At 41.0% G+C, this 21,411-nt stretch overlaps 1 protein-coding gene across 1 annotated transcript in view; it reads left to right on the top strand.

Moving 5' to 3' along the window:
* The first annotated feature begins 375 nt into the window (after positions 1-375).
* LOC122539800 (F-box/LRR-repeat protein 20) overlaps positions 376-21,411 on the top strand; it is a 136,684-nt gene continuing 115,648 nt past the window's right edge. The window contains exon 1 of the mRNA XM_043674861.1: positions 376-483. Within this exon, the coding sequence (XP_043530796.1) occupies positions 391-483 (93 nt within the window). The 5' untranslated portion in view covers positions 376-390. The remainder of the gene's footprint in view (positions 484-21,411) is intronic.

Raw genomic sequence — 21,411 nt, 5'->3', positions numbered from 1 at the left:
TTAATACTATTTGTTATTAGACTGTCTGGTAAGCAATAGTAGTACATTAAAAGAAGAGCGAACCAAAGAAACAATATTAGATGAGAGTGCATTTTGTGGACTAGCTGAAGGCCAACGAAAATTGCTTTGTGTGGTTGTTGCCCATGAACCATAATCGGAGATTATATTGAACTATGTGACTGCAGAACTGCTTGACTTAATGGCAATTTTATATATTTGTCTGTTTGCGTAATTGTAAGGTAATACTGCCAAAATAAATTTTCTTTGTTTATTTTTGCTCTTGCTTCAATGTTACCATCCTTGCCAGTCTTCCAAAAGTGTCTTGAACACAGCACTTGCCCAGACCGAGAATGGTACAGTTTTAGGAATGAAAATTTTTTTTTGACAGGAATGCGAGAAAAAGTAAAGCAGAGTGACTTCTTCATTCTGAGTGTCTACTTGGAAAACTTAAGAGGAATCATTTTGACCTTTGTCAGAATTAAGGTAACATGTAATGTATCTTGACCCAATCATCAGTTTGTGATGAACTATTTAACTTTGGCTCCAGCGTCAGTAGAGGTGGAAGAGGGGAAATAATCATAGTTCTTGCTATTAATCATTGTCCAGTGATAAATGGTATATGTGTAAGCAACAGCAAGCTGATCTGTAATGATTTCCCCGACACTGGAATAGCTTGCTGGCAAGTAGATGTGGTTTAAAAAGTCATTCTGGAGTGATGCTCTACCTACCTATCATCTAATGTGCTACATGTTATGATACATTTCCCTGCAGTGCTGTTGCTGGTTAAAACATTTGAGGTATTTATTCACCCCATTTTAAAATTCTTGCCTATTTGGGGTGCATTATATGGGTGAAGGTGGACTTGAAGTCCAAAGTAGCCATTTCCAATGAGGGAGTTAGAAGAATCTCATTGCTTCGATCAGTAGTAGAGGGTACTGCAGTCCAGTCTTAACTTATACTTGGTCATCCATGTGTAATTTCCAACAGTGTTTGGGTATGGTCTTCTTGTTAAGAATGAGACTCTTGCTGGATCTATTTTTCTTTTTCTTTTCTTCATCTGTCCAGCCATGGGACACTAAAATCCTTACCAGTTGCCTGGTTTAGGTCAGCTAACTTTACATGAGCTAGTTATCAAACTTGTTTGGGTGCTTTTGTGTGCCTGTTATCCCCAACAGTGTCCTTTATCTATTGATCCATCAGACCCATGTCTCAACAGTTTGTTCTGCATATTTGAGACAGAGCAAGCTGTCATTACAAGTCAAAGAGACAACGTTATCCAAAAACACCTCTCCAGCCCTCAATGTCAGCAGTATAGAACTGTATCCCTGGGGTACCAAAGGCCTATTTGAAGTTTGTATGTTAGCCAAGATTGGCTGGTTTCATGTGACTGACTCAAGTCCTGCATTACCATTTCTAATACCAAAAGAACAAATTGATTGACTAGGAGAGTGAACAAAGAAGTGGAGGCTTGAATATAATATGGGCAAAGTTGAGGTTTGGTAGAATGAATAGAGGTGTGGACTATTTTCTAAATGGGGGTAAAAAAGTTTTGGAAATCTGAAGTACACTGGGACTTGGGAGTCCTAGTTCAGGGTTCTCTAATGGTTTACTCGGAAAGCAAATGCAGTGTTGGTGTTCCTTTTCAGAGGGCTAATGTACCAGAGCAGGGATGTACTGATGAGGCTGCGGAAGGCTTTGGTCAGACTGCATTTGGAATATTGTGAATGGTTTTGGGCCCTGTATTGAAGGGAGATGTGTGCTGGCCTTTGATGGCTCTACAGGAGGTTCACAAGAAGGATCCCAGGAATGAAGAGCTCCTCATTTGAGGAACATTTGAGCACTCTGTGTCTGTACTGAGACTTCAGAAGGGTGAGGGGTCATATCATTGAAAGTTGCAGAAAACTGAGAGACCTGGATAGAGTGGACGTGGAGCGGATGGATCCTCATCTAACGAAAACAAGCACAGCCTTGGCTTGAGGGAATGACCCTTCCGAAACTGAGATGAGTCGAGAGTGTGGTGCCAGAAACATGCAGGAGGTCAGGCAGCATCTGAGGAGCAGGAGAATCTATGTCTTGGCTATAAGCCCTTGAACTGCTTGTCGGATGCTGCCCGACCTGCTGTGCTTTTCCAGCACCACACACTCGACTCTGATCTCCATCATCTGCAGTCCTCACTTTCTCCTAGAAACTAACATTAGATTAGATTAGATTACTTAGTGTGGAAACAGGTCCTTCGGCCCAACAAGTCCACACCGACCCGCCAAAGCGTAACCTACCCATACCCCTACATTTACCCCTTTACCTAACACTATGGGCAATTTAGCAAGGCCAATTCACCTGACTTGCACATCTTTGGACTGTGGGAGGAAACCGGAGCCCCCGGAGGAAACCCACGCAGACACGGGGAGAACGTGCAAACTCCACACAGTCAGTCGCCTGAGTCGGGAATTGAACCTGGGTCTCTGGCGCTGCGAGGCAGCAGTGCTAACCACTGTGCCACCGTGCCGCCCATAAATGAGGAGGAATATTCTCAGGTGGAGAGTAGTTGATCCATGGTGTTCATTGCTGCAGAGGGCTGTGGAGTGTACTTCAGACCGAGACAAGTTCCTTATTAGCAAAGGGATTAAAGGTTACAGGGAACAGACTGGGGAATGGGTCTGAGAAAAATATCGTCTGTGATCGAATGGTGTGCTAACTCAGTCGGCCAAATGGCCTAATTCTGCTATATTTTATGGTCTTGTGCTTGAAAGGACAAAGCTCCGTATGTAGACACTGAATGTTTTGAGGGAATGGATGCTTCAGTGGGGAATGTTGGAGTTTTGAGGGATGAGCTTCCATTCTGTTGCCTTCTCATTCATCTTGGTTCTCTAACTTGCGGTAGAGGTTTCAAGCAGTACATCTCGGGAGTGTTTAGTATACTTTAAGCAATTGTTGCTTCATGTTTGTAAATTGCCTTTCATCTAGGCATCATGATGTTGGGTGAGCTTGGAATAATTGATTATCCAGCTGCCTTGCAAGAGAGTGTCTGAAGGGAGAGCAGTTTAAAGATCACTTGGGAAGCTTTTATTTTAACTTTGCTGAAACCAACCAAGTGTCTACCTCTCAGTGGCAGTGAGGTACATGTTAGTGCATGCAGCAGCTAATTGGTCTTTTTAAAAATTTATGCTTATTCACAGCTCCCTGCTGGCCGCAGATTACATAGCGCACACCATATAAAATGTCAGTCCCTGGGGAAGGGGATAGGGAATAAAGTGAGCTAATAGAATAGTCATTTTTATGAATGCTTATTTAGTAGCTGAACAGATTTAAATTAAGCTAAACTTTTTTTTGTCCATGTTTCCTTTATTTTTGAGTGGTCAAAGACAGTTTGGGTGGAGTGTGTTAGCATCGTTAGGTGGTGTGGACTTGCTGTAACAATGAGATCTAAGGTATATTTGTCTATGGATGTCAGTCCCTGTGGAATGGTGTATTATTCCAAGTGGAGCATTTGACAATGATCAATGACAGCAGTGTAATTTCCATAGGGAGAAAAAGGTTAGAGTAATGCTTGTGTGTTTTGTATATCATTAGTTATGATCAGTAACACACTCCCCATAACTGCTTCTGCAACTAGATGATTGTGTACTATTTCAATTCCCACTGGGTGTCTGGCACCATATTCTCCTGGTTTTAATTTCAAAGTTCAGATCTTGTAAAATGTGGAACTCTTGCACAAGGAAGCAAACTAGGAAAATGTCTTGTCCGTTTTGGATAGTGGAAAGCAGATTTTAAGGGTGAATGATTGTGGTATTTTGAGGTGTACTAGTGTCTAGAAGTCCTGGTGTATGAGTCACATAACCGGGGAGGCTTCTGGGATCCTGGCCTTACTTTTGTGTTCAATTCTCTTGTAATAAAGATATAATGCTTCAATTGAACAGAACATTGTTGAGACCGCATCGGAAATAGCGTGTAAAGTTTTGCTGTCTCTTTTTTAGGAAACATCTAAATACATTAGAGGCGATTTCAGAATGGGTTCATGAGTTTGATGCCTCAAATGAGCAGTTTATCCTTTTTGAGAAAAGATTGGATATACTTGGCTAGTTTTCACTAGGGTTTAGAACATGAAAAGATGAATTGATTGAAGTGTATGCAATCCTGGATGTGGAAAGGATGTTTCCTCTTGTGGGTGAGTGCAGAACGAGGTGGCATTGTTTTAAAGTTAGGGAATGCTGTTTGCGGTAGAAGTAAGATTTTGTTTTATTTTCTCTGAGGGTTATGAGAATTTGGAACTTGCTGCCTCAAGGTGATGGAGGTGGACAGGCAAAGGAATCAAAAGTTGTTGATTAGCCATTAACTTATTGAGCGATTGGGGCCCTTCAAACCTTCTCCAATGTCCTACTTGGGCTCCTGATTTGTAGGTTCGTGTGTGATATCCACTCCCAGTAAACCCCATCCTCTACAATTTATGTCTGTTATTTACTAACATCTTTCCAATTTGTTTTATTTTGGCCTTTTTTGAATTGCCCCCAATTTGAATAAATATGTTTAATTATAGAGATTACTGAACATCTTGCTACAGAACCCTGTTCATCTGCTTGCTTGCTTTCATTTTCAGATTTGATTTAACATTTAAATTTGATTTAATATTGGAATTTGAGTTTCTTGAAGTCAGTTTGTTAGGGAATCATGGAGCACACACCACTCCTCACCAGCTGGGTTATATTTTCAAATGTGTATAGAGAATCTTATTAAGCAAGACTGTCCAAGCTTTGCATCGTTTTGAGCAGCTTAGATGCTTATCTTAGATCCTAAAGGGCCATGTACAAGTTTAAATAATCTCCATGTATCCCCAGCTGCACATACTAGATTGTGATATTCTGATTTACCATTTATCCGTTGTATCTACAAAACAAATGTTTAAAACATTTCCAGATATGCAACACCATTAGGAATGGATTCGATAATGTAGTATCAAGTAGAAATGAGTTGTCTTGACTTTGGCTGCTGGCCTCATGCACTGTCCTTGGGCTATAATTAACATACCTCTGCTATTTACCTAGGGTAGTCAGTCAATCCAAATTAGCCATGATGCTTTGATTTAGATAATGCAGGAATGGAAAAGTTTATTTGGTCTGCAATTGCAGCCTTGAGGAGGTTGGATAGTGCATTCTTACATGGGATGGTTATGTATTCAAGACACACTCGAGCAATTTGAGTACAAGTTCACATTTGGTACTGAGGGAGCACTGCACAGTTGGAAGTGCCTGCTTTGTAGGATGCAAAAGATTCACTGGTACAATTCCAAAGAAGTGTTTGGCACTTCTGTGGTATCTTGACCAATATTTGTGTCTCAACCGCCTTTTGCTAGATAAACAGGTTACTGGCCTCTGGTTGTTATCACAGTGCTATTTATATGATCTTCCTCTTGGCAAAACTGGCTGCTGTGTTTCCTCTCTTGCAGTAGTTGGAATAATTTTCCATGTAGGTGCAATAAATGCTGATGAAGCTATTGATTAACTTATTGAAAAACTTATTGTTTTTTTCTGAGCATTGGGCAAAACCATGAAATAGATCCTGCACCCCTGCAGGAATCCTTTGACTAGATTTGTGTCCATCTGAACAAGTTGAAGTTCTTGGTTAATTGTGGCATCACGAGACCAACTCGGAACTCCCAGCATTTCCAATTCTGAAGTGAAGAGCAGTGTAGTAAATGGGCATAAGATCTCCATGGCGAAGTGCAACATTTCTACGGACACCTGGGAGTCTCTGGCCCAAGACCTTCCAAAGTGGAGGAGGAGGAGAATCTGGGAAGGTGTCGAGCACCTTGAGACTTCTCATAGTGGGGGGGAAAGAAATGGAAGCCAGGTGCAAACAGTGAAGGATCACACTGTCACACCAACCCTCCAACCATCGCTTCCTGTGACCACCATCTGCCCCAAGTGTAACAGAGTCTGTGGTAGCTGCATCAGTTTGTTCAGCCACCTACAGACTCTCCCTGAGAGTGGGGGCGAGTCATCCTCACCTGCAAGGGACTGCCAATGATACGCATTTGGGCTCTAGTTTTTGAGGCTTCAGCTCAAACCTCCTAGGTTGTAAGTGAGTGGTAATATTCTAGGCTGCACAAGGCACAAAGGGAATTTTTAAAAAAATTTTACTGATTTTCCTAAATTTAAAAATTAATTCCGTGCTGAAGTTTCACTTATTTCAAGGGTTATTTTAACTTTTTAGAATATATTTTTCAGACTTGCTTTCCAGGGCGACATAACCACATCACATTTGCTAAGGCATGTTAAAGTGTCTTCATTCTTTTCCTTCATTGGATATGGGCATTGCTGGCAAGGCCCAAATCGCTGTGAGCCCAGTGGCTTGCTAAGCCACTGCAAGCAGTCGGTTTCAGCTGAGCATGACTCAGATTAGATAAGAACATAGTTAACAATGGGGTGCTGGCGGCAAGGGTGATGGGCTAACAAGATGGAAAAGCAGTCATTATGTAGAGCCATTTAACAATACTGGAAGCGTTCAGTATGTAAGCTAGTTTAACTAGGTAAAAAGTATTCATTTTGTGAAACCAGTTATTCTGTAACAGCAGATGGCTTAATCTTTACTGTTGATCCTTGTTGAATGTAGTGGTTACCCAATTAATGTATGTTGCCTTATCTGGATGGTCCTTCAGTAAAATGACTATATAGCTTATTGAGAAATTGCTGTTCCAGAGAAGAGTGTGAACTCATGTGTCTGTGACACAAGCAATTGTTCTCACTTCCCTTCAGGGCCTGGAATAAAGATGGAGGAGGTAAAACTACTGAGTGTTTTTGCTTTGAGGGGGTGGGTGATGTTGCCTTATCTGGATGGTCCTTCCAGTAAAATGACTATATAGCTTATTGAGAAATTGCTGTTCCAGAGAAGTGTGTGAACTCTTGTGTCTGTGACACAAGCAATTGTTGTCTCTTCCCTTCAGGGCCTGGAATAAAGATGGAGGAGGTAAAACTACTGAGTGTTTTTGCTTTGAGGGGGTGGGTGGTGGTGGTAGTGGGAGGTGGAATGGGATGACACCTGGACAGATCATGGTAAGGATACAGGTTTCCTTTCTTAAAGGAGATTATTGAACCACTTGAGTTTTTACAGTAACCCACCACAATTGTCAAGAGTCTGAGACAAATTTTATGTTCTAGAATGCTGTAATTAAATTCCAGCAGCTGCTGGGACAACACCTGAAACTATGTACCTGGAGCCTTACCCTGCGCTGCATTACTGTGACATCTCGACCTTTTGGCATATTTTGAGAGCTTTTTGTGTGCTGTGGGGAAGAGGGAAGCCGTTTAATCCTCATGCCCTCTGTTGGTGATACTTGTTCCATTTATAATCGGAGAGGTTAGGCATAGTTGTGGTACTTTTTTCATTTTCCTTTCTGTCTAATTTCTGCCATTGATTTGCACACTATCACGTTTCCCCCTTAATGGCTAGTAAGCCATGACTGGCAGATTTAAATGTTGGCTGATATGAACATCTTGTCTCAATTTTTCTTCCAAATGAGAGCTTGTTTGCATATACAGAAATGTATTTGTCCTTGCAAATCATTGTGTATTTTATTTTGGGAACATGATGTACAATTGTTCCTTGTTGGACCTTGTTCTCCTAGAACAAGCTATTTGTTTACAAGGTGTAGTGCTGAGTTAACTGTTTGCAGATGATTTTGTACAGTGTTGATATTTTTGTAGAAATGAGGTGCTTGGGAGAGTGGGCATAAGGCAATGATCTGGTTTTAGCTGTTCAGAAATATAAATTACTTGTCTGAAACATTAGTAGTTTATTGAACCAAGAACTATTTCTCTGGTCTTGATCCTGTTCCTTTGCAGAGATTTTTGTTTTAAACTAACCAAATCTTTGATTGTGGATTCTAACAACTTTCCCCACCCACTACATTGGACATGGCATTACACGATTAATTATTGTGGTGACTTTGTGTATTGTGGAGCAGGGCTATAGGCTACTGATGGAGTTCAGTTGCAGATAGTCAGAGTTGATAGTTTCGTGAGGGAATGTTGTCTTGAGGTAATGTGACTTCCACCATCCCTTCCACTGCTCAATGTAATGACCCATTGTGGGTTGGCTCCAATAGCAAGATGTACTCATCAGTACCTTTATCAGCATTTGTGACTTCATGCTATTCAGCACATATCTGAATAGTGATCAGCTGTAGTAGCCTGGTATTTTCCTCCAACCTGTCTTTTAGCCCTGGGCCTACACAGATGCTGTAGGTTTGGTGTTTGTTTTCTGTGCACAACAGTAATTATTAATGTGTTGATTCTGAAACAGTTTGACTTTGAACTGACATAAACAGCATGGGAGGTCTGTTGTTTTGTCAATTCCAGATATTTTTTAAAAAATTGTGAACCCCTGTCTTGTGAAATGTTCTATCCAATAACTTGCTTTGATCACATATTTTGATCAATATGTGATATATATCACGTGATATATAAATCAAAGTTAACTTTCATTTCGAGCTGTAGTAAGAGCAGGCATCTTTTTTTCAATCTTAAGTCAGCAGAAATAAATAACTTGTCAAAGTTATTCCTTCAAAATGCTAAATCTACGAAGGAAGCCTATTATGTGCATAAGCTAGATACACAATACTGTTAAATCTAAATCAATGCACATTTCTTGCTGACTAAATTTGAATCATAAAGTACATCTCCTATGAGAGTGTTAACAGACTGAAGGTAGTGGCAGTGAAGGGCTGAGGCACAGGAGAGAAAGAAGAGGTTCGGGCTGGTCAAGGTAACAGAATTAGAAGTGGTAATTGCTTGGAGTTTTAACAGTTTGCATGTTTGCTGGTATTGCAGAATTAAATAGCAAGGTCTTTTGGATTAAAATTTGCATTTTTTTTTAAAGCTGCCCTCTGATTAATTTTCCCAACAAAACTATTGAATCAGTTGGTTCAGCCACAATTTTATACCAACCCAGTCATAACACTTTGAAATGCCTTGTGTAGTCAGACTCTGTCTGGCCGTTATGCATCATTCTGGGCATTGCTAACATCAATTTACCCATGCCCAGCTTTGTTTCTCTATCTTGTGTAATTATAGTGTCAGTACTTGCACTGTTTGCTCTAAGTCAGGAGAACATAGGTTCAAACTTCACAACAGATATTCAAGCCCATGTTCCAGGCTGACACTCCTAATACAATGCGGAGAAAGTGATGCATTGTTTGAAGAGCCACCTTTGAGGAGATGTTGAACTGAGGCCCAAGCTTCCCCTTCCAATGGATGTAACAAATCCTCCTCCTGTTTGGAGAAGAGCACAAAGTGTCCTTGGTGTCGTGGTCATAGTTTATTCCTCAAGAAACATCACTGATTCAATTCCTCCATCTTAGCTCTTTGAGAATTTAATAAGGTTAGATTTCCTACAATGTGGAAACGGGCCCTTCGGCCCAACAAGTCCACATCGACCCTCTGAAGAGTAACCCACCCAGACCCATTTCCCTCCCCTCTGAAGAGTAACCCACCCAGACCCATTTCCCTCTGACTAATGTACCTTAACACTATGGGCAATTTTAACATGGCCCATTCACCTGACCTGCACAACTTTGGACTGTGGGAAGAAACCGGAGCTAACCACTGAGCCACCGTGCTGTTAACTGTGAACCAGCTGGTTATTCCTCCATTGTAGCAGTGACTATATTTCAAAAAGTTTTTTTAAAAGCTATTTGAGACTGGAAATCACTAAATGTCGTTTTTGTGTTGAAATGAGCTTCTGTATTATATTTTAAATGAATTAAACTTAAAGTAACTGGTTTTGAAAATGTTTACAGATTTGACAACTCAAATTGATGTTCCTTGGAGATACTCTGACCGTTTTGATTCTAAACAGAAAGTGAAAAGGTTGATTCTTGCAAATGAAGCCCTCACCTCATCAACTTGCTTGTATTATTGTTGAGTATTTTGTTTTATTCCGTAGTCTGTCTGCCAAATACGGAGAGAGAGAAAGCAGGCAAAGGTGACTTGTTGTGAGTTTGGGAAAGATTGGACTATACAGTCTTGCTTGTATTTCACTCTCATTGCCACTGGCTGATGTGGAAGAGATGTCAACTGCAGCTGTAGGCCACTAATGTTTTTTTTCTCCCTCGTTGCTGTATCCTCGGAGCAGTTGTTTGTTGATTTGCTGTTTCTGTTAGAAAATAATGAAGCTCTCCACTGAGTCTGGAAGTGAGTGACCTATTGTGCTAAGATGCAATAATGTAGCTTGCCTAATGACTTGGTGATTAAAGTCATTAAGGCTGTACAGATGAGAAGGGCTACTGTACACATGACCTATTCCAAAAACAACAGGCAGGTCATAATGCTGGAGCTAGTGGTTTATCCTGGTGCTGATGTAACTGCACCTCCAGAGAGAGAGTCTGGTGGGCTGGCACTGGCTGGCTGTGTGTCTGTCTCTGTGTGACATTTATTTGTATGTGCTGCTGGAGGCATTAAACACTGAATCATTCTATATTGCAGTGCTGCTGCTGAAGCCAGAACTGCTTTTGGTGGTGGCCCCGTAATGAGAATTGGTGTCTCAGACACTTTAATAGCTGCTTTTTAATTGATTCCATTTTATTTGTTCTATTGGCATCTGAGCTGGTTCTCCTCATTTGTAGTACTATTTAGGGCTCCTTTTATCTCGGCAGAAATCGCGCGTCAGTTTTCTGCATGTCTAAATGGGATTTAAGAGTGGTCATCGGTTCATAGAATAGAATCCCTACAGTGTGGAAACAGGCCCACTACAGACCCTCCAAACAGTAACCTTACATTTACCCCTGACTAATGCACCTAACATACACATCACTGAACACTATAGACAATTTAGCATGGCCAATTCACCTAATCTCCACATCTTTGGACTGTGGGAGGAAACCGGAGCACCTGGAGGAAACCCACACAGACATGGGGAGAACGTGCAAACTCCACACAGCCGTCCGAGGCTGGATTCGAACCCAGGTTGCTGGTGCTATGAGGCAGTAGTGTTAACCACTGAGCCACCGTGCTGCCCTTGCACCTTGAATGAGATTAATCACCTGCTTTGCCTAGAGTTTTGCCTTACTTTAATTTGTATACGCTGGCTTAAATCTGCTAAATCATAAAGAAAAATCTAAAAATTTGAAACATGGTCTATGCCTGTTGCCATTTTCTATTTAGCCGATCAAGCTCATCATTCATTCTATTTGTTATGGTTGTGGCTGGTCCCCCTCTTGCAATGCCATAATATTGCTCTCTTCCGTGTTCACCTTGGCACCTTTTTAGCTTCTACAAAAAAAAGTTATCTCTTCCTTTTCTAAAATATATTTCTGACTCCCCTCCATAGCCTTCCATAGTAAACAATTCCACGGGCTCGCCGTCCTCAGTGAAGACATTTTTTTTTTCAATCTTTGCTTAAAGTCACCACCTAAGTATCCTGAGACTAAGACCTCTTGGCTTGGAGAAACATTGTACCTGTAACCAATCTGTTCAGCCCTGTCAGAACTTTTTTGTTTCTTCTAAACACCAGTGACTACACGTCCAGTTGATTCAACCTCCACTAGAATTGCTGGTCAGTCATTTGGAATCTCTGGTGAACCTTCACTGTACCCCATTTAAGCCAATTACACCTCTTCTTAGACAACAAGATCAAACTGTGCATAATACTCCAGGTGTAATCGCACTGATTTTAGTAAGACTTCTCATTTCTGTACTCTAACCTCTTTAACAATGAAGGCCATTTGCTTTTGAATGAATTATCTACCTAATCAATCTGGTTTCCTATCCACTTGCTTTCCTGAATGCTTGCTTTCAGTGATTTTGGGGTATAGGAACACTCTGGTTTGTTTTTTTTTTAATGCACGGGCATTTTCCAATCTATCACAATTTAAATAATACTCTGCAAATCTGTATTTTTTCCAGCTGAAGTAGATAACTTCACATACCAGAAGAAATGGGAACAGGAGTAAGCTGTTTGCCCCCTTCACCACCCCGAGCCTGCTCCGTCGTTCGGTAGGGTCATGGGCAATCTAACAATCCTCGCATCCACTTTTTCCTGTGTCACCAGTGATTCCCCATCTGGTCAAGAATCTAACTTCCCCCTTAAATATGCACAAGAAAAACTCTGCCTCCACCGCTCTCTGTGGCAAGGAGTTCCTAAGACACTCCAACCTCTGAGAAAAGAAATTCCTCTTTTGTTTTTTGGTCAGTCTTAAATTGGCATCCCTTTATTCAGCGACTGTGCCATCAAGTCCTGGACTTTTCCATACAAAGAAACATCCTCTCAGCATTTATCCAGTCAAGTCCCATAAGATTGGTACATGTTTCAATGAGATCACCTCTCATTGAATAAAGTCTCTTGACCTGTGTGTCTTCACTCATAAGGCAATCCCTCCATACCAGGGATCACCGTAGTAAACCCTCTCTGAATTGCTTTTGATGAAACCATATCTTTCCTTCTAAATGGACCAAAACCGCTCAGTAGTTGAGGTGTGATATCACCAACATCTTGTACAGTTGCAGTACAGGCCCCTTGAAATAAGGAGAAAGTGAGGACTGCAAATGCTGGAGATCAGAGTCTAACAGTGTGGTGCTGAAAAAGCGCAGCTGGTCAGGCAGCATCCAAGGAGCAGGAGAATCTGGGTTTCAGGCATAAGCCTTTCATCAGAAATTCCTAATGAAATGTTGACTGTCCTGTTCCTCGGATGCTGCCTGACCTGCTGTGCTTTTCCAGCGCCGCAATTTTCAATCCTTGAGATAAAGACCAACAGTCCATTGACCTTCCTGATTATCCCCTTATTCACATCATACTGTCTCTGCCATGCATTTGCCCATTGACTCAACTCGTCTGAATTGTCCTGAAAGCTCTTTGTTGCATCCTTCTCAGCAAATAGCTCCGTGTCATCAGTAAACTTGGAAATATTGCATTTGATTCCCTCGCTCAAATTGAAGTCCGACTTCCATTCTTCATAAGTAGAGTTTCCATGATCTCTTACGCTGAATCAAAACATGACACTGGAAAGTTAGTCCTGTTTGCAAAGCTAAAGCTGTAAAATTGAATTAATCACCTTTGAGAGTTTCTGATAATTGTTTGTGGATTTTCAGAAAGACTCTCAGAATTAGGCTCCTTTACACACAGTGACACTAATTGCAATGTTCTTACGTTAGTGTTATTCTGCATAGCAAAGTAGCTGGCCAGTCAACTGAGCTACCTGAACTCTCTTGAGAAATTAGTACACAGTGATTAACTGTAAAAGTATAAAAATCCCACCTGGCCAGTCTTAGAACCTGTCTGAACCAGTTGATTTTAAAATAGTGAAAAATCATGCTACGGTTCTTTTAGATATGGTGCTCGGTATGAAATGACACTTAATTACAAGTACAGGTCATTCTGCTATGGCGCATGAATTTGCTGTAATGCAATTGAGTTGGGGACACTTTGCTAACGTGCTATTACATCTCCAACACTTTAAATGCTGTTTCTAAAGTGTGGTTTTTCTATAATGCGGGGTTGCACGAGAATGCAACCATAGCGTCACAGAAGAACTACTTGTAGTCGCAAGATTGTTTAAATGTATGATGGACCAATAACCAACATTACAAATCATGGCCATTCTGCATTCAAAGTATTTGTCAGTGCTAGCGGATTTCCCATGGTGTTGGCCACTGTTTGATGGTGCGCTGGTTTATAATAACAGGAGTGATTACTACCATATGATGCATCATTTAATTGTTCTGACAATGGGGCATGTGCACCCTTTTCAAGATGACAGATGAATGACCAGACCTCAGGTGCCCTTAACCAATCAGTTTAATTCTGTCATAAAACTTTTTTGTATCTGTTTAATTTCAGTTTGCAGGTCAGATCTCCAAAAACTTTGGTATGTAATACACTAACATCTGAAGTGGGAAGTGAGGTATTTGAGTGATTTGAATGTATTATCATTACTTTTAATTATTGTGGCCTTGGGTTCTCTACTGCTATAAATTCTGGAACAATCTTTTGGACTGACAAACTGCTTTGGATCTGTGAATTATGACAGAAGTCTTGTTGTCACTTGAGTTATCCACCTAGTTTTTAGATCTGAATCATAATGGAGAACTGAATGATCTGTTATCTGATAGCATAATATGAGGGCAGGATTTGTGATGTCAGTGGTTGTGGATGCACAGGGTATGGGTTATTTGGACCTAATGCCTGCAGTATCACTTTGGAACAGTTTCTTGTGGAAACAAGGTACAACATTTTAGTACTGTCACTGTTGCTTTAGACCTCCCAAATAGACTCCAGAACTCTGTCTATTCCTCTGATATTCTCCTGATATGCCGTGTGCAGTTTCAAAGCTGCCAAGCGTTGAGTTTATATTTGCATTACAAAGCTTGCAGGCAATTTCTGCATCCCATGTCCCCAAGTCTGGGACTTGCATTAGCATTAAATTGTCAATGTAAACTATAAATGTTTCAAAACTAGGTCCTCCTTGTGGGGTTACAAGAGAATGAGGGAGAATTAGCTGGGAATAATGGATGTTTCCATCAATATGAATTTAGATAGTATGGAAAATTGGGGTTGGCTTTTTATTTTTTGAAGACCTATACTTCTCCCTGAAGCAACCCAATATCCTATGTGAGTTTGTTCCGTGGTCCACACTTCTTTTTAAAATTCACTTCCAATGAGAGATCCTTCATCTGTGATTATAAACATTTTACCCTGCAGCTTTTTATTTCACAAAAGTTCTGTGTTGTCACCACTCACTTGCATAGTAGATATTAAACCCCACTATACCTGGAATCATCACAAATGAGACCATTTAGTCAAGCTATCCAAAGTCCTCAAGTTACCCGTTAAGACAGTATTGTTAAGGATATTCGAGGCTGAGATGGACTGGATTGTTAATCAGTGAGAATTTGGGTTAAGGAGAAAGGCAAGGGAAATGGAACTGAGGGTTATCAGATCAGCCATGATTTCATGGGATGGCAGAGTGGACTTGATGGGCTGAATGGCCCACTTCTCTCCTACGTCTTATGGATCATCAATCTTAATCCTTGCATTTTCCTGGAATGTGTTTTTATTTCCCTTTTTTCCTATTGACAGCTAATCACTTTTTATTTCCATTCATGGAGATCTACAGGATGAAAAATGGCACTTCAGTCCAACTTACCCATACCATCCTTTTTACGCAATTTTAAACTAGTCCCATTTACCTGCGTTTAGTCCATATCCCTCCAGACCTATACCATCCACGTACCTGTCTAAATGTTTCTTAAATGATTGAAATGGTACCCGCTTCCCCCTCTACATTTGGCAGCCCATTCCAGACACTATCCACCCTCTGTATGGGGTAAAAAAAATTACCCCGACCCATTTTGTATTTCTTCCCTCTTTCCCCTTAAATCTATGCCATCAAAATTTAGACTCCCCTACCATGTGGAAAACTGTCTGCTATCCATCTTATCTATAGCTCACATGATTTTATATACCTCTGCAAGGTATTGCCCCTCAGTCTCCTATGCTCCAGGGGGAAAGAAGTCCCAGCCTCTTTTTGTAACACAAATCTTCCAGTTTAGGTAGCATCCGGGTAAATCTTTTCTGTACTCTTTCTAGATTAATAATATCCTTTTTTTCTGTAGTAGGGTGACCAGAACTACACACGCCACGGAAAATGTGGCCTCCCCATCGTCTTGCACAGCTGCTACCAGGCATCCCATCTCCAATACTCGATGCTTTGACTGATGCAAGCTAGCATGCTGAAAGCCACCTTCGTCATGTTATCTATCTGTGACTCCATTTTCAAGGAGCTATAAATCTGGACCCCGAGATCTTTGTTCTATACCACTCCTCAGGGTCCTGCCATTGACTGGAAGTCCTACCCTGGTTTGCTTTACCAAAACGCAACACCTTGCATTTATTGAAATTAAACTGCACTTGCCATTTCTCAGCCCGTTGGCCCAGTTGATCAAGTCCATTGATAAAAAGCTGGCATGTTATTGATGTAACACTACTTGGAAACCTTGTGCTCTGTGGTTCTTAGCACAGATCCCTATGTTCAAAACCTCGCTGTGCAAATGTGTCCTTTTCAGTCGGCCATTGTCTTGAGTCTTAATGTGCCTTAATAATGCCGAAATATTGGACGTGCAGTAAGGTCAAAAGCTGCAAAACAAAAGCCTACAGCCTGTAAATGGCAGAAGTGAGGACTGCAGATGCTGGAGATTAGAGTTAAGAGTGAGGTGCTAGAAAAGCACAGCAGGTCAGGCAGCATCCGAGGAGCAGGAGAGTCGACATTTCAGGCAAAAGCCCTCATCAACTGTCTGTCAATGTCCAAGTGCAACAGAAAAAGCTTCACAATGAGGGTGTCAGCATTTTAAATGAGAGAGATTTAATGTATCCAGAGTTCTTCTAATGACCCAAGCGTAAAATATGAAGGACCCATTGTGTATTTCCAACGTTTTTTTTATTTCAGATCATTTCCCCTGGGGTTATTTTCCTTTCAGTAGGATCATAAATCTCCCAAGTAATTCTTTAACAAATTTTAGAGCAATATTTGTGTACCCATTGCAGTTTTAACAAGTTTTGATTTGGTAGATGATTTGGTTCTTTTTAATAGAAAGCTATTTTAACTGTTAAGGAACTTTTTCATTTTTCTAAAATGAATATTACACAAGTTCATTAACCATATGTTGTGGTTCTGTTCGCCGAGCTGGGAATTTGTGTTGCAGACGTTTCGTCCCCTGTCTAGCTAAGGATAGCTGGTCATGTCATTTTGTGGCTAGTTGGTATTCATGGATGCGGATCGTTAGCTGTCTTCCTGTTTGTCCTATGTAGTGTTTTGTGCAGTCCTTGCATGGGATTTTGTACACTACGTTGGTTTTGCTCATGCTCGGTATCAGGTTCTTTGTCCTGGTGAGTTGTTGTCTGAGAGTGGCTGTTGATTTGTGCTGTTATAGTGGTCCTAGTGGTCGCAGTAGTCTGGCTGTCATTTCAGAAATGTTCTTGATGTATGGTAACTTGGCTAGTCCTTTGGGTTGTGGCATGTCCTCATTCCGTTGTCTTTCCCTTAGGCATCTGTTGATGAAATTGTGGGAATATCCGTTTTTGGCGAATACATTATGGGGTGTTCTTCCTCTTTTTGCAGTTCTGGTGTACTGCAGTGTGTTGTGGCCCTTTTGAACAGTGTCTTGATGCGACTTTTGGTTGTGTTGGGGTGGTTGCTTTCATAGTTCAGGACTTGGTCTGTGTGTGGGGCTTTCCTGTATACCTTTGTGGTGAATTCTCCATTCAGTGTTCTCTGTGCCATCACATCTAGGAATGGGAGTTGGTTGTCCTTTTCTTCCCCTCCTAGTGAATCGGATTCCTGTGAGTGTGTCATTGATGATCCGGTGTGTGTTTTCTATTTCTGTGTTTGTATACCTTTGTGGTGAATTCTCCATTCAGTGTTCTCTGTACCATCAAGTCTAGGAATGGGAGTTGATTGTCCTTTTCTTCCTCTCTAGTGAATCGGATTCCTGTGAGTGTGGCGTTGATGAACTGGTGTGTGTTTTCTATTTCTGTGTTTTTAATGATTACTAAGGTGTCATCCACATATCTGACCCAGAGTTTGGGTTGAATTTGCGGTAAGACTGTTTGTTTGTTCTAATCTTTGCATTACTGCTTCTGCTATGAGTCCAGAGATGGGTGAGTCCATGGGTGTGCTGCTGATTTGTTCATATGTTTGGTTGTTGAACGTGAAGTGTGTTGTGAGGCACAGGTCCAGTAGTTTGAGTATGCAATCTTTGTTTAGGTTCCCCGTCTTGTTGTCTGTTCTGTATGTCCAGTAGGTTGGCTATTGTTTCTCTGGCTAGGGTTTTGTCAATAGAGGTGGACAGTGCCGTTATATCGAATGAGACCATAGTTTCTTGTCTGTGTATATTTCTGATCACAGAAGTGCTTCACAGGAGGCTCCCAAGTACTGAGGATGTCACCTAGACAGGGGACGAAACGTCTGCAACACAAATTCCCAGCTCGGCGAACAGAACCACAACAACGAGCACCCGAGCTACAAATCTTCGCACAAACTTTGAACTAACCATCTGTGGAGCTCTTGCTTTGTTTTTTAAAATGGCATATGTCAATCTACTCTCTTCCTGTCTGTGGTGGGGGAGTGATCTGTTGCTTGAGGAGCTTAACGTTATGCCTCTTGTCAATCTGCATCTTTCCCCAATGTTCACCTTTGCTTAATATTCACTTTAGTTGCAGTTCAAACAGTTCATTCCTGTTGGACTGTTGATGAAATAAGCAATAAGGGTATATGGAGTGCACAAATGTGCACATGCATGTAAATGAATTTTGTTGTTCATTGAGATTTTGCATCATGTTAACCATGGAGTGATGCACGACTCGATTGCTTGAGCGACCTACATCCCCCATCTGTGTTACTCCTCATGGAGAATTCCATAATCCATTAGTAAGGAGTCGAGTATGTCTTGGCTCAAGTTTTTCTTTCATTGCAATCTGGATGGCACAAATCAGGACAGCTTGCTCAACATTGCACCTAATAGGTTGAAAATCACAACACCAGGTTATAGTCCAACATGTTTATTTGGAAACACTAGTTTTTTGGAGCGCTGCTCTTTCATCGGGTGGTTGTGGAGTATAAGATCGTAAGACTGAATTTATAGCAAATGTTTAGTGTGACGTAACTGAAATTCAGTATTGAAAAAGACTGGGGTTGTTTAAGTCTCGTCTTTTAGAATGACCATGCTGGTTTCAGTTCTTTCATATCTAAATCTCAGATTTCTTTTTAAAGTTACATTCTCAGGTGAACTGTAACAATAGGTTCCATGTCAGCTCAATAATGCATTGAAGGTGAGGTGCCCTGTGGAGGTTGTCTGTGCTGAAAATGTGTTGCTGGAAAAGCGCAGCAGGTCAGGCAGTATCCAAGGAGCAGGAGAATCGACGTTTCGGGCATGAGCCCTTCTTCCTGAAGAAGGGCTCATGCCCGAAATGTCGATTTTCCTGCTCCTTGGATACTGCCTGACCTGCTGCGCTTTTCCAGCAACACAGCTCTGATCTCCAGCATCTGCAGTCCTCACTTCCTCCTAGAGGTTGTCTGTGCCCCAATGTTCAGACTAGTTCTATTTCTGAAAAAGGGATTTACAGAATTTTACATGGGTTCATGCAGTTTTTAAGCAAAATAGAATGTAATTCTGCAAGTACAAATTCACGCCACAAACGTGTGTGTATGTATGGTAGAGGGTCTGTGTGAGTGTAGGGGTGTGTGATGCAATGTGGCCACCTGTAATGTGACTTGAACCCAAGATTCCGGTTGAGGCCATCCCCGTGGGTACCGAACTTGGCTATCTCTGTTCGGCCACTCTGCGTTGTTGCTTGTGCTGAAGTCTGCCTTAGAGATGGTTACCCGAATGTCCGAGAGTCAATGTCCTGGACCACTAAAGTGTTTTACTGTTGGACTGTAACCTGATGTTTTAACTTTGTACACCCTAGTCCAAAACTGGCACCTCCAAATCATGAGCACCTAATGGGGGTTAAGAAATGTAATAATTGGTGATAAGGAAGAAATAAAGAATTTGAAATGAAATCCAGTCTGTTGCATTTCATCTATACTAAGACGCTGAAGCCACTGCTTCTTGCGGTTTCTTAGTAAATGTGCTGGGAGAGGAGTTAACGAAGGCTTTCTACTAAAATAACTGCACTGTGAATTTAGCTTGTATTGTACAGCAAGTGCTGTGGAATGGCTCCCAGTGGACAATGTACCATTTGATGTTCATTTGGAAGTTATTTGATCACCTTGCTCATGAGCTCAAATAAGCCCAAATGTATTCCAGGAGACCTTTTTAAAAGATATACTTGTCAATATTCATAGGAAATTAATTTTCTACTCGTTACTTATAGCAAAAGCACTGATAAGTGGCAGTAAGTAAACATTGGCAAAAATTCAATGCAGTCATATACAATACTCATCAATAAGAGTGGTTTAATATTTAATGAATTGGTTTGTACCTGAAATCGCAAGTTTTATTGATGTTTTTGGATTGTTCTTGAGCATTTTTTTTTTGGAAGTGTAGTTTTGCGGACTGGGGTGAGCGCCTGAGTGTTAATGTAATAAGATATTATTGCATGTGAGTGCAATTTTAAAATGAGTGAGCAGCACATTGCTGTACTAATGTAAGGTGCCAATACATCAATTGTGGAATGGAGTGTTATTGGCGTGATGCTGTTTGTTTCGTTTCAGGTCTCTAGCTATACTGTGTTGATTAAACCTACAAGAGGGCCTATATAAAATAATAAGTGGCACATTAACATTTTAAACAGCCATAAATATAAGGTACTACATATTGGCAGAGAAAAGTGAATGCTTTCTATGCTTTGAGGGCAAAATAGGTAATGGTTAGTGGTATGAGAGATATGGAGGTGCTAATAGACTTTGCACGTGTAATCGCACTGCAGAGCGACATTTCATGAAGCAAACTGAATACTGAACCATATGTCAGAGGTTTGGTTCAAATTTTATAGTTATATCAAATCACTGTTTGAATAGGATGCCTAGTTCTTGTTACAATGATGCCAGGGCAGTATTTGAGCAATATTCAGAAACACAATTTTTTTTTTTTTTTGTTTGCTACCACAGAGCACAGGGTGACTGGTTAGAGAAACTGACTTTTAACCTTGAAACAGGAAGTGAGGTGTTAGGAGAGATCTTAGAGGCGATAGTGAGGACTGCAGATGTTGGAGAAGTCTGAGTCGCAAAGTGTGCCACTAGAAAAAGCACAGCACAGCAGACCAGGCAGCCTCTGAGGAGCAAGAGAGTTGACAGATTAGGCTTGACCCTTCGTCTGGTTAAGCCCAAAACATCGATTCTCTTGCTGCTCAGATACTGCCTGATCTGTGTTTTTTCCAGCACTTTTTTTTAATCAATTTCGGATTTTAAAAAACATATGATTTTTTTGAAAATCCAGAATGTAGTTACATACTAGATAGTTTTTGTAGTACTAATAGTTCCTGTAAATTACCCTTCAACATTCCATGAGCTGAAGTGTGGCTTTACCTGCCCGATATCTTTTGTGAATCTGCATTGGAGTTAGATTCTTGTCATGTCACGTCTTTACAGGTGGTAGTAGGATTCAGTTTTCTCTCATTGAACTAAGACTGTAAGCATTAAGACAGTGGGGAAAATGAGCGATGTTTAGTGCAAGAGTGCATGTTGTGCAATTATGTTTTATTGTTTCCCTGTTAAAGCATTCTAATATTTAGAAATGTTCACTTGTGTATCAAAGGTTATAGCTGAAAATGTGTTGCTAGAAAAGCACAGCAGGTCAGACAGCATCCAAGGAGCAGGAGAATCGACGTTTTGGGCATGAGCCCTTCAGGAATGAGGAGTGTGTGCTAAGATAAAAGGTAGGAAGGAGGGACTTGGGGGAGGGGTGTTGGAAATGCGATAGGTGGAAG

The sequence above is a fragment of the Chiloscyllium plagiosum genome, chromosome 33, assembly GCF_004010195.1.
Source record: "Chiloscyllium plagiosum isolate BGI_BamShark_2017 chromosome 33, ASM401019v2, whole genome shotgun sequence".
NCBI classification, from domain to species: Eukaryota; Metazoa; Chordata; class Chondrichthyes; order Orectolobiformes; family Hemiscylliidae; genus Chiloscyllium; species Chiloscyllium plagiosum.
The sequence above is the reverse complement of the archived record's forward strand: the minus strand, read 5'-3'. Positions and strand labels throughout refer to the sequence as shown.